Below are 12,703 nucleotides of genomic sequence, written 5' to 3'. Positions count from 1 at the left end.
TAAAGCGAGGGCAGATTTAGTTCCTGTGTCACTTCCACAGGAGGATAAATGAGTTCTCCCGCACAGTGCTGTGTCCTGCGAGCTTGTCTGCTCAGCACACAACTCCTGCAGCTCTGCACAGAGGACAGAGACTTAAAATTCTGTGAAGAGGACATTCTGCAAGGTGGATATATTTTTTTTTTTTCCCCTAAAACAGCAACCTAATACAGTGTGTCAAGTTGTTCTTAGAGCAACACAGGCACAGTCTTACCGAGAATAAGAACTACGTAACAATAAAAATTGATCCTAAAATTGCAGTCACAAGCTATATGTGTAACATTATAGGTGTAAATTCTGTGTGTAAAGGAGTTTTCTCTCTTGAATGAAGAGGCATAACTTGGTCAGTTATTAGTACTCTTATTCCAGTATTACTGGAAAAAACAGAAATTGCCCATACGATGGGGTTGTAGCTGAGGACCGTATTCCATAGTAGACTTGCACCTCTTTAGGGAGCTGCTGGGTGTTGGGGAGCTCCTCAGCTCCCCGAGAAACCTGCCAGGTCCCGAGGAAGGACCTTGGAGAGGAAATCTAATAGCCCAGGTCACGCTGAGAAGGAAGAAGCCAGTACAGTGCTGAGATCTACCAAAGAGCCTCGCTGCTTGTATGACACAAATGTCATTTTGGCACTTTTTTATTTCTTCTGTACAATCTTACTGTTTCCAGATCGTCCAGGGATGAGGTCACAGAGCTCTTGCTGATGCAAAATGTGTGTGGCCATTTGAAGTTTTGGCTTATCCTGAAACTGTAAGGAAAAAAAAAAAAAGAGGAAAAAGCATTTGGCTGATAGTTTTCCTTTTGCTCTGTTGGTGACACCAGCCACAGGTCGCGCTGGGTGTTTGTTGCGGGATTTTTGCGCTTCTTTCCGAAGTCCGTCCTGCGTGGGCAGCGCTTTAGACTGAGGTGTAACGCCGGCCTAAGCGAAGTTCGGCTCCCAGCGTTGGAACCGGTTGTTCCGGAGCCGCGTTCAGCCCGTGCCGGAGCCGGCCGGGTGCTGGGGCGAGCCGAGCACCTCCGGCACCGCCGCGGTTCCCGGTCTCCCGGTGGGGGCTGATGCTGGGAGCGGTGCTCACTGGTACCGGTACCGCCTGGGCCAGGCCCCGCTCGGCCCTGGGCGGGCGTGAGCACCGGCGCTTAGCCAGAGCCCGGCTTAACCCAGCCTAGCGCTGCGCTGCGGGCGGGGGGCGCCGGGCCGCCTCGCCCCCCAGGTAGGGCCCAGCTCCCGTCGGGGCGAGCGGGCTGGGGAGAGGAGGGAGGGGGTTTCCCCGGCAGCCCCCCCCCCCCCCCCTTCCCCTCCCCGGGGCTGCCTCCGCTCGGCGCGGGCGCGGGAGTTTTGCGACGCTCCCTGCGCGCGGTGCCGGCGGGGCGGGGGGCGGCGCGGGGGGGGGCAGCGCAGGCAGCGCACCAAGATGGCGACAACCGCAGTTCCTCCTGCAGCTCCCCCACCTCCGCAGTCCAGCAACGCCTTGCGGGAGACGCGTTAGTGCAGCGGCCACAGTAAGTTGCAGCCCCGGCGCGGGGACCCGTGCGGGGGGCGCCCGGGGTCCCACAGCCTTTGCTCCCCGGATTTTTTAAATTTTTTTTTTTGTTTTTAAATTCACCCCCCCCCATCCTCCTCCCCTCCCCAGCAGCACACACTCTTCCCCCTGCCCCCACCCCGGGCGGGGGCTTTGCCGCAGAGCGGTTTTCTGGCAGCTCTTGGCTTGCATGGGGAGCGATCTGGGGGGGCAGGCGGGAGCCGGCTGGGGGGGCAGGGGGAGCCCCCTGCCCCAAATCGGCCTCGGGGGCCCGAGGAGCCTCTCCCCTCTCCACCCCGCGGAGGAGAGTTGGCCCCGGTGGATGCCCCTTCCCTCCGCGCTCGGGGAGGGGGTACCGGGGTGCCCCCGCTTCTCTCCCCACCCAACGCCGCCCTCCGCGCCCCAGCAGCAGCCTCGGGGCTCCCGGCGCAGCCCCAGCCCCCGGCGGGGGAAGGTCCATCCGCCCTCTCCCCCCGGCTCCCGGCTGCAGCCCGAGGTCCCCGAGCCCCGTGGGGAAGGGGGGGACTCGCCAGCGCGCCCGCCGGCCGCCTCTGCGGCCTCGGGGTCAGCCCTCCCCCGGCGGGGAGGCTGGTGCTGGGAGGGGGCGACCTGCCCCTGCCCCCCCCCCCCCCAGCCCGGAGCAGCGGGACCTCCGGCCGGGGCCCCTTCCCCGTCCATCCCGCAGCCCGGGGAGCCCGCGGGGCCCTTCTCCCGGGCCCCGAAATTCGGGGCTGTGCTCTTTGTCTGCATTGTGGGGAGGGAGAGAGGAGGGACGAGTGGAGTTCCTCTCGCTGTCCCTTCCCCCCTCAGCCCGAGCTGCAGAGCCGGTACATCCCTCCACCCCCCCTTTTCGCCTCCTGCTGCCGGGGGAGGGGGGGAGTTGGAGGACAGAGTTTTGTGGGGGAGATTGATGGGGCGGCTCTGGGGTCCCAGCCTGCCCCAGATGTTGGTGTCGTGGTTCGTGCTTTTGCTTCCTTCCACCACAGAGATTTTGGGGAATGGTGAAGGCAGATTTATTTTAGTTTTTCCTTCCTGGGGAGAGGGAATTGCACGTTCACAAGCTTTTTCTATTAAAAATCTGGGTGTCTTCTTCCCCTCCTCCCGCTCCTTTCTGGTGCAAATTATGCCCAGCTGATGTGGGGGTGGGGAAGCTGGAAGAGACGCTCCGGCAGTAGCTGCAGATGATCCGAGGTAAAGTCTAAAAGTCTGACGGGAAGGGGAGTGTGTGCGTGAGGGCCAGCACCGCTGGAGCGAGCCTTCCGTAAGGCCCCGAGCTGCCTTTTGGAGAGGGATCCCGGTGTGGCAGGATCATCCACCGCCGGCTTTCCGTGCGTGCCGTGGCACGGGGGGGGGGGTCGGCGTGAGATCCTTGTGGGGTCGGTTTACGGGGCGCTGGTTGTGTTCCTGCCATGTGTAGACACGGAACCTGGTCCTTGTACCACTGCAGCATTCCACCCCCAACGGGAACCCATGACCCGAATGTCCTCATTTCACACTGGGGAAGGTTTAATTACAAGGAACGAGGGTGATCCTGGAGCCCGATTGCCCCCGTACTGGTGTCTTCAGAGGCAAAAGGGGAGGAAGCATTACATCAGTGGTTTTCTCAGGGGTGATGGCTGGCAGTGCTGTTTGGGAGGGAGGGGGCCTGCAAGTATTGGTGCACCCAAGTGCTTATTTTCCGTGTCGGCGATGGACGCGCTTCTAAAAGGAGACCCCGCGCCAGGCCGGGCAGCGTGCGGGGGGTAACCCCGCTGGCGGCTGCCTCGGAGCGCGCCCTGCCAGGGGGAACCGCGCCGGGGGGGCGGCTGCCTCTCGCCTTTGCCCGGTGTTTTCCCGTGAGAACGTTGGACGCGACACCCGAGGTGCCGGTGGAACCGCGTCGGCCCCGGGCGGCGGGTGCTGAAGCGGACAGTTCCCGGGGCCTCCCGCCGCCCTCCCGGGACCGCCCCCCCCCGCCTCCCAGCCCCGGGGCCCAGCACGGCCCCTCGGTCCATCTGGCCGGGGCCGTTACATAAAGTGGAGCTGTTTGTAATCCGTAAATAGCGACAGGAGAGGGGTTAATGGGTTCGGGAGTCACCCCCCGGCGGTCAGCGCTCGCGGGGTGCCCCGTAAGGCAGCTTCCCCGGCAGGTTCATTGGGAGGCCTCTCGCCTTGGCTGGTTGTGTTTGCCATCTGCCGTGTGTTTAGAAAGTCCCCGTTCTCGGCTTCGGGGATGTTTAAATAAAATGACTGAAGGGCTACTTGCTCCTTTTTTACACGTCTCAACACTTCTACAGTGTCGTTCATCCTGGGTGGAAGGACCTGGACCTGTTACAAATAATTTAACCAGTTATATAAGCTCATACGTATGGCTTGTGTCTAGATTGTGGTATAGATACGGTACTGCTCAGTGGAACGAGTATCGTTATGTGAATATTTAGTGAACAGAGGTGGAAAGCCAGCGTCCTAATAAACAGAAGAGAGTGGTTGCATGTTGCGAGAAATGGAGCATGGATGTACTTTCAGTCTCGGTTAAAGGAGGTGAAATAAAACGGAAACAAAGTCAGCGGGAGTGAAAATGAAGTAGCTTGAAAATCTAAGTCATGGTATCATCTTCCTCCTTTTTGCTGTTGTATCTGCATTCATTTGTGGGTTTGCTTGGCTTGTTTAGCATGCTTTGCCATTAAAATGAACTGTCAGGGCTTTACATATCAATTGATCCTTACTATTTTTCAATGGCTGGAGAGGCGGTCGGCCCGGAGGCCGTATGTGACTCCAGGGCATGCCGTGTTCATGTGGTCACATGATGCCCATTCACTATCGATTCTTCCTCCCGAAGCGGCTGCGACTGCCATTGACACCAACAAATACACTGGAATCAATAATTTATTGTTGTGTTCAAAGAAATGGTTTGGATTAAAGAAGGTGCGGTAAAATAACAAAACAAAAGCAGTGGAGCTGAGAACAAGCGCGGGGAAAATAATCTGAGAAACCACAGAGGAGATGACATGTGGTGGCTTATGTCAGTGGTAGCGGGGCAGAGAGCTTGGCGTCATTGGACTGTTGGCTTGAATCTGGTGGGGTTCAGAAATAACTAAATGCTCGGACTTGCTCCCTTATGCTGTTATTCCACTTCGTGCGGAGTGGACGGTCACTAAGCTGGAGAATACAAGTAAAGAAGAGGTGGTTTACTGCTGCGGGAGTGGGTTAAAACTCCTCCTTGATATTAGCTCAGATTCAAGACCGGCTTTTAACACTTCGCAGGAACTTCTGTCTTGAACAACTGTCTTTAAACACAAAGTTAGAGTAACTTCTGCCTTCTCCTCCCTCAGTTCTGCCCTGTAACAAAGTATTACTCCTGCCTAATGGAGCACATCAGTGTACTGGGTATTTTCAGTAGAAAAAGTAGCCAGAAGGGACGGGACTGCTGTGAAATTGTTCCTTTCTGAAAACAGCCATTGCAAAATGCAGAAATCTTGCTGTCTAAGGCCTAGAAGTCCCGTTCCATGTCACTCGTACTGCTCCTGTGCTAGCAGAAAGGTGTGAGGAGTTTATAAATCAAGTATTCTGAGCAATTAATTCCAGGAGGATTTAAAAAAAAGCAGTCATGTTTTCCGTTGTTGAACAGCATATAAACACATTGTGAACTTTACAGGTAGTGGTCTGAAAGTTACATAAATAAAACTTTCGTTGCTAGAGAAGTTGGGAGCAGAAAATGCTGAAAATGAGTAGAAGTCATCTCCTCTTTTTCTCCTGATATGTGTGCCATTACTTATTTTCCCTAGAACTCACCATGTGAATTTTAAAACTGAATAAAACATCCACGCGTGCAGTTAGTCCTTCATGCGTGTTTGGGCGTGCGTCGAAACCGCTCGGCTCCGGAGGGAGGAGGTGGTGCTTGCTTGGGATCAGAAGCTCCGACAGCTTATTGGGGCCAACTCAGCAATACCTAGAGCTCTCTGGCTATTGAGATGATATTTCTGGCGTTGGGTGTTGAGGAAGGATGCTTGAAAAACAAAGCAGTTGAAGCTGATCACAAACAGCTTATGTGTCTGTCCCCAGTGCCTCAACTTACCTCATTTTCTTTGCATGCTAAGGGCATGCCCAGGCATGAACTGAATCGTTCCGATAACTAATGCTAGACAAGAATATTGTTATTCTGAAGACAGGAGTAATAAAAAGTTGTCTTTATTTCCAGGCGTGTTGACTTCCCAGCAGTCTGTGGAACTCTAAGAGGTGTCAATGCTTAATGCTGTTAAAAATCAGACCGGTTTGAAGGAGCCTAACCTTTACCTAAAGGAGCCTGGCATTATAGTTATGAAGTTGTGGAGTTGGATGCCTGATCCTTAGGCCATTTGTGGATTTAATCAACCTTAGTGACTCCGTGTGACTGAGGCGATGCACCGGCCCTTCCCTTTGAGATCTGTTTCACCTGAGGCTGAACAACAAACGCTGCTATTCCAGTGGCGTTCCCAGCAGGAGATGAACTTTCTATTGACTGGCTAGAGAAACCAGTAGCAGGATGGTCACGTTAAGACAACTGGGAGTAGCTGACATTAGGGGAGGGTGATTTTTATCTAATCAGATGAGATATACATGGGGTGATAAGAAAAGACAAAGACAGCGTCACTCGGGAAACACCAGGCCTGCACGGGCTGTATTCCAGAACGTTGCAGAAATTCTGAGCTCTGTGTTGTGCAAGAGCAGAGAACTAGAAGGGGGGTTATTTATCCTTTATCTTATCCTTTACCTTATCCATTATTTATTAAATGTACCGTTTGTAATATACCATTTGAGTGCTCCACATTAAATGAATTCCTCCACAAATATTGGGTAGAATAACTGTTACCTTGCTCCTATTTTATGGGTCACTGATAGGCTGAGTGAACGGAACGAGGAGCTGGATTTGGGTTAATGTCTTAACTATTGCACGATAACCGAGTTGTTCAACTCTTTGTTCAGAAGTTTGGCTTTAAGAGGGGAAGTTGAAGTGCTGCACTTCAGCTTGCTTAGTCTGTCTGAATCTCCACATTCCTGTGGCAGTCAGCTTTGAGCGGTGGCTAACCGGGAGCTGGAGAGCCGGGGTTAGCTGGTTTTAGTTCTTGTAACTTAGTGATGTTACAGAAGTCATAGTGCTGCTGTAGGGATTGAGAAAGCCTACAGTACTAGATCTTTAGTTTCTCCGTTTTTTATTAAAGCATCTTTAAATATTAATGTTTTCTAATATTTTTCTGTTGCTTTTGCTGGCTTTTGTGCTTCTCTCTCCTCCCTACGTTTCTGTTCATTTTTTTACCTTTAGAGGTGTGTATTCAAGTTCAGTTCTGCCACTGCTGTTTCAAGAGCATAAGTGCTTTCTTGCCCTGTCCAGAGTCTGTCCTTGAGCTCTGCTCAGAGACAAGCGCCCGGGAAACTTCTGCAACGTTTTACATAGGGCGGGGGAGAACGACCAGCGACAAAACAATAAATATTCACTTTCAGGCAAAATACTTCCTCTTCCTTCCACTTCATAGCTTCAAACCTGACGTGAGAGCTTTTCTAAGGGAAACGTTCCTCCCGCATCTCAGGCAGTTGTATCGCTGAACCGTTTCATTGATAAAATTGGCCTGTTCCAGACACCCAGAATTTACTGCGGATGGAGCAGATCAGTGAGTTCTTCTGAAGGCCGTTTCCAGCCATGGATTTTCTCATGCGTGGGTATTTTGGTTTGACTCGGAGTTTTTTAGGCTCTCATGCAGCAGAATTTCAGAGGACTGTTTTCCTTTCTGCCCCAACCCTGCACGTTCAGATCAAAAGCCACGTGTGTCTGGGTGGGTTATATAAACATTCATGGAGAAGGGCTCTCTCTCGAAGGCACTGAAAGACGTGCTGTGGATGACGGCATCTTGCAAATTAATAAGTGAAGAAATGTATTAAAGCAAAGATACTGCCTCAAAAGTGTTTTTTAATTTATTTTGACAATCAGCTTGAATAATTTATTAGAATATTTCATAATGTACCAGTAAATGGACTGCTGGGAACATTTAGAAAAAATAATTAAGTCTTAGCAACTGGGCAGCTCAGTACGGCATTTTTTCTGGTGTAAAATCTTTGATCTTTGACAAATGTGTGCATAAATATGCAGTCTGGCCCCAGGGAGTTCTGTGCACCAGACTCCAGGTGCCCGTGACAAATTCCAGCCTCCCCCAGAGTCGCTGGGAGCGGCACTGCGGGTCCCCAGCAGCGCGGTGTCGTTCCTGGAGCAGTTACCTGTGGCTCGGGAAAGCACATACCCTCCGACTCTCCCTGGATGGTGACTCTCTGTCACAATTTTCAACATCTTTCTCTTGTTGGAGGTTGAAGAATCACATGTGGGAAGTGCCAAAATAAATTCTAGCGTTTATTCTTATTGATTCCTGTATGTCCCAGCAAGACCAGAGCCAGTTGTAAAATAAGATGTACAGGCTTCTCAGTCTAACGAAGCTTGCTGTGCAGAACGGCCCCGCTGTGCTTCAGCACGCCAGATGTGCTGGTGTGGAAGGGTCTTTACTGAGGAAGATGAGGGTGAGCCACACAGCTCTTACAGAACTGGTACTTGTGTGATGAAGGAGTGGTCTCAGGCCGGGTGCAGAGCTGGCTGCGCTGGGCGGGGGCAGCTTCTGATGGCTGGAGGCAGGATTCACCGGGGGGGCTGTTCTATACGGCCCGTTATTAACAGGGTTGGAGCCTGGGAGAGTCCCAATGCTGGTGATCAGCTTCCAGTTCTACCACTGATTTCCAGGTGACAAATTATTTTCCCTTTCTGTGTTTCTCTCTCTCTCTTTGGAGAAACTTTTCTACTTAAATCCTGAGATCTTCAGGATGAAAATAGTTTAATATTTGTTCATTCAGTCAACACGTGGCTAAGGACTAATTTTAGTAAATGTCTTTAAGGAGTAGTTTTATTCTTAAAAAATCAAACCATTAGATAACACCTGATGTTTTTTGAATCCCCTCCCGTAACTAATTGAAATCCACAAAAAGGGAAAGGAATGAAAACCAGCTCACCCTCTTGGCCCTGATTCCCCCGCAGGCCCCTACAGCAGGAGGTTTTACTGAAACAGGCAGGCTGGAGCCTGACTTCCCCCGAGGAGCCGGTGTGCTGACACCCTCGTTCTGTGGGGCTGGTTTGGGGGGTATTTTTTGTTTGTTTTTTTGCAGATGTTCCTGCACTCTCATTGTGTTCTTCCACTGAATACTGAAAACCCCGCCTTGGTGAATGCTGACAGATGTTTAAGAAATATTATTGTATCCTCGCATGACAATTTTTTGTTGTTACTGAGGTTTTCTTTTCTTCCTACTGAGAAAAATGGTAAATCTTGCAAGTGGAAATCCTTGATACTCTCACCTTTTTTGCTTCAGTAACAACTGGAGTGCTCCAGACACCCAGATTTAACCGCTGCTCCTTGCTGGGAGAAGGGGCTGCTGGTGACTGTAGAGCCTGCTCTGCACTGTCGCTTGAGCCCGGAGAGCTTGGCGGGGCTGTGTAACTGAGGCACTCCAAGCTGTTTGTCTGTCTGTTGTGGGTTTTTTTTAGTAAAACTAGCTCTCTGAAATATCCTGGGCAGTTCTGTCTCTCTGTAAGGTAACGATTAGGGGTTGGCTGTGGGAGCTGCAAAGCATGGCTCGTCATTGTGAGAACATGTAGTGCCGTGCTATCCAAAATTTAAAAACTGCTCTACAGGTCTGATTTAAGGAATTAAATAAACATTCCGTTCCCATCCTTTCAGTTTACATCCTGATTTTGTCCATTATCTTAATGTGGGATAATTTACTGGGGAAACAAATGAAGTCAGGGCAGGCAAGAACATCCCAAGAAATGAAAGCCCCAGGTCACTGTGACGGGTTGATATCAAGCAAGTAACAGCCCTTCGAGTAAGTACCAAACGCTGAAACAAGAGCAATTGCTTCTTGTAACTTCGGCAGCGGAACAGTCTGCGGCGTGGGGGAACGCGAGGAGAGCCAGAAGCACGAGGCAAACTTGTAACCTGGTTTCTGGGTGTAGCGTCAGGGTGTCTCCTGGTTTATTGATGGGCAGGGTCTCTGCACAGCCGCTGTGGTGTGCAGTTGTGGACCAGAGCGGGGGGCAGGTGGTGGTGGTTGGGTTTTTTTGTTGGTTTGGTTTTGTTTTTTTAATTGGCCACTTAGCAGATTAGTTGGTTGCTTCCAGTTGCCGGTTGTGTAATTGTGCATACAAATCAGGCATTCATTTGTGCCTTCATTTTTTCCCTTTTTTATGCTGTGTCCCTGAGCTACTTTGGTTTCTAAATTCAGGCCTTACATATTTATCTGTGCCATTCAATTAGACCACATCCCCAATGCTGCTATATAGTTTCACAGTATGTGGGAAATTTGGTAATTAAATGCATGCAACTGCTGCAAGAATAGAATAAATTAATTTTTCCTTAATATCAGCAAGCTATTCCATGATGTTTCTGGAGGTAATGTGACCAAGATACTGGCTTTTCTCTCCCCTCTTGCCATCTTTTTTGAGTCTGTATTGTTATTACTCTAGAAATACCTGGTCAAGTTCACAGGAAAGAATCCCAGCCCAGACTACTCTGTGTAGTTACGTAAGGAGGCAGATCTGTACTTTTGGATCTCCAAATAAAACCTGAGACGGAAACAGCATTTGATTAAGTTCTACGTGTGTGGTGCAGCTTTAGATTTGCATGTGAATCGGAGTGAAGCGGTTGCAAGGAATAACCTGAAATCGCCTGGAAGGACACTTTGCACTAGATGTTCTGGCTTTTGGAAATACCCCAGGTACTATATTAAAGGCTGGGATCTCCAGGTGTTTTTTTAAAAAAGGACTCCATTATTTCTATGCTGTATTTATTCACGGAGTCCACTGCAATCCATAGAAAGTTGTGATTCTGGGTTTCAGAGCGTGCCCATTGCTGAGACTGGGCAAACATGTCCCAGCTCGTCCTCACGGGTGGGAGCCTCCCTCCGTTTGGGTGATGTCTCTGGCCTCTGTGAACTCTTCCCACGTGAATACAGTCCAGTCGTCAATGCCAAGGGCTGTAAAGACCAGTGGTGGCTAACATCATGCTCAAATAGCTGAATTTTTACGATTCGGTCCTATATCATAGTTTTCAAAGAATTTGAAAGTCATTCTGCTTTCAGAGATGCCAAATCTTTAATTTATATTTTGATGCTGTGCGCCTGTTAGCTTAAAAGATCTGACCTTACTGATGGTCTTTTCTCCTTACTGAAGGGACCTTTTCCCATATAGCTTTTAGATTCTTTCTGTGCCGTATACTCGTAGTCATTTTGCCCTTCCTCTTGAATTTGTTGCCACTTGGGTGTTTGGGTTCCTCCCTGAAGTGCCAAGCCATGTCAGGGCTGGGTTGTATTCCAGCCTGCAGTACTGCAGTGCTGTTGCATCAGTGCAGGGTTTCTGTAATTCCTCTTCTCTCTTGGCCTCCTCCTGGAGTGTGAAAAGCTTGAAGAGGTACCAGGAGCTCAGAAATGCAATATATTCTGGTTGCTGGTTCTTGAGCGAGAGCTTGCCAAAAGGTGCAAAGCTGCAGAGGGTTTGTAGGCGGCTGGATTCAGATAAACGAACTTCCTCACAGCTCTTCTCTTTCGTAGGAGTGGGGGGGAAGAGAGCGAGGTGCTCTGTGTAGGGACAGGGTAAAATCCTGTCAGAGGTCTGTGCTCCTTTGCAGGTTGGAAGCTCTGCGAGATCTTTCTCAGCTGTGTTTCTGTACCGCGTCCGCGTCCCTTTTCTTCTCTTTTTGTCGTGGAGAAGTGCTCGTTTGCGTTGCATCTGATGCAAAGAAGACTTTATCTAACCCGCATATCACAGGAATTTAACTTTCAGAAATTACTATTGTAGTTGGTGAAAGTATTTTAAAATTATTTCATTCTTAGGGCCTGAAATGAATAGAAACCCTGCTAATTATATAGATATGTAAAATGAAAGGGTGAGATTTGACTTTGCGCAGCAGAGATGTGGTGTGCTCCGGAGCGGGCAGAGGTGAGCCCACTGCGGTCTTGGTCCCACATGAGGAATGGTTCAGATGCTCCCTGGCACACCCAGCCCAGTGCCTGCTGGAGTCCTTCAGGAAACTTCTCCTTAACTGCAACAATATCTGGTAGGACACCAAGGAGCATTTTTTTCAAAAGAGCTCAGCGTGTCCCGGGCGTGTCATCTGCTGCTCTCTCTCATAGGCCCAGCCCCAAGTTACTCCTCCTCCGTGTTGTGTTGAGGAAGGAGCTTTGCTAAGGGCCTGCTCCGCAGGGGGAGGGATGTGCTAACGCCCAGCCCTTTCTAGACGAGGCCGAACACCTCGTCCCGACCCTGGGAATGGAGCTGACTTGGAATTTTTGTCTAACGATGCAGCTTGCTGGAGAGCAGTGACTGATCAAATCGTTTTTGTGGGAAAATCCTGGTTTTGATGAAGTTCCTTTTCAGAACAGTTTCTGTAGTCTAGAACCGAGTCTGTGTTCGGGAGCTGCCCAGATCAGGGGAGCCCTCAGGGCGGCTGCCGGGGGTCCAGGGCTGCGCGTCGGCTCTGCCTGCGCCAGAAAACCTGGGGAGGCAGCGCGGGACGGGCAGGGACGGGCAGGTTCACCCGGTGTCAGCGCGTGGTGTCCTTCTGCCTGTAGCTTGTTTGGGGACCGAGAAGCAGCAGGTCTGCTTGCCTCACTCTGTGAGGCCTTGAGGACCAGAGCTGCCTTTGGACGTTGGGTGCTGTGTGTTGTCTGTCTGTCTGTGCTGTGACTGACTGTTCTGCTGTGCTCTTTGCTCCCCTGCAGAGCTGACCTGTCCGGGGTGCAACATAACTAAAGAAGCTGCTGCAGGATGAAAAGATGGCAGCACGGCTGCTCGCACCACCAGGCCCTGATAGTTTTAAACCCTTCACGCCGGAGTCTCTGGCTAACATCGAGAAACACATTGCAGAATTAAAAAAGAAGCAGCGTCCAAAGCAAGACAGCAGCCACCGGGATGACGATGAAGACAGCAAACCAAAACCAAACAGTGACCTTGAGGCGGGGAAGAATTTGCCTTTCATCTACGGGGACATCCCAAAAGGCCTGGTTGCTGTACCACTGGAGGACTTTGACCCTTATTATATGACCCAGAAAGTGAGTCTGCAAGAAAGAAGTCGCTAAACCACCTTTTTCTTAGGAAATTTCAGGTTTGG

General features: G+C 50.8%; 1 protein-coding gene across 7 annotated transcripts in view; it reads left to right on the top strand.

The window, feature by feature from the left end:
* The first annotated feature begins 1,383 nt into the window (after window positions 1–1,383).
* SCN8A (sodium voltage-gated channel alpha subunit 8) overlaps window positions 1,384–12,703 on the top strand; it is a 59,147-nt gene continuing 47,827 nt past the window's right edge. For 4 of the 7 annotated variants that reach the window (XR_012621007.1, XM_074807525.1, XM_074807526.1 and 1 more), the window contains exons 1-2: window positions 1,384–1,533; window positions 12,315–12,644. Coding sequence is in view for 3 of the 7 variants with exons in the window: in XM_074807525.1 (XP_074663626.1) it covers window positions 12,369–12,644 (276 nt within the window). In the remaining 4 variants the exon portion in view is untranslated. Of the gene's footprint in view, window positions 1,534–12,314; window positions 12,645–12,703 lie in introns of those variants that run through there. The other 3 variants (XM_074807529.1, XM_074807528.1, XM_074807527.1) reach the window with 3 other exon arrangements.

The sequence above is a fragment of the Strix aluco genome, chromosome 27 (assembly GCF_031877795.1).
Source record: "Strix aluco isolate bStrAlu1 chromosome 27, bStrAlu1.hap1, whole genome shotgun sequence".
In the NCBI taxonomy this organism is placed as follows: Eukaryota; Metazoa; Chordata; class Aves; order Strigiformes; family Strigidae; genus Strix; species Strix aluco.
The sequence above is the reverse complement of the archived record's forward strand: the minus strand, read 5'-3'. Positions and strand labels throughout refer to the sequence as shown.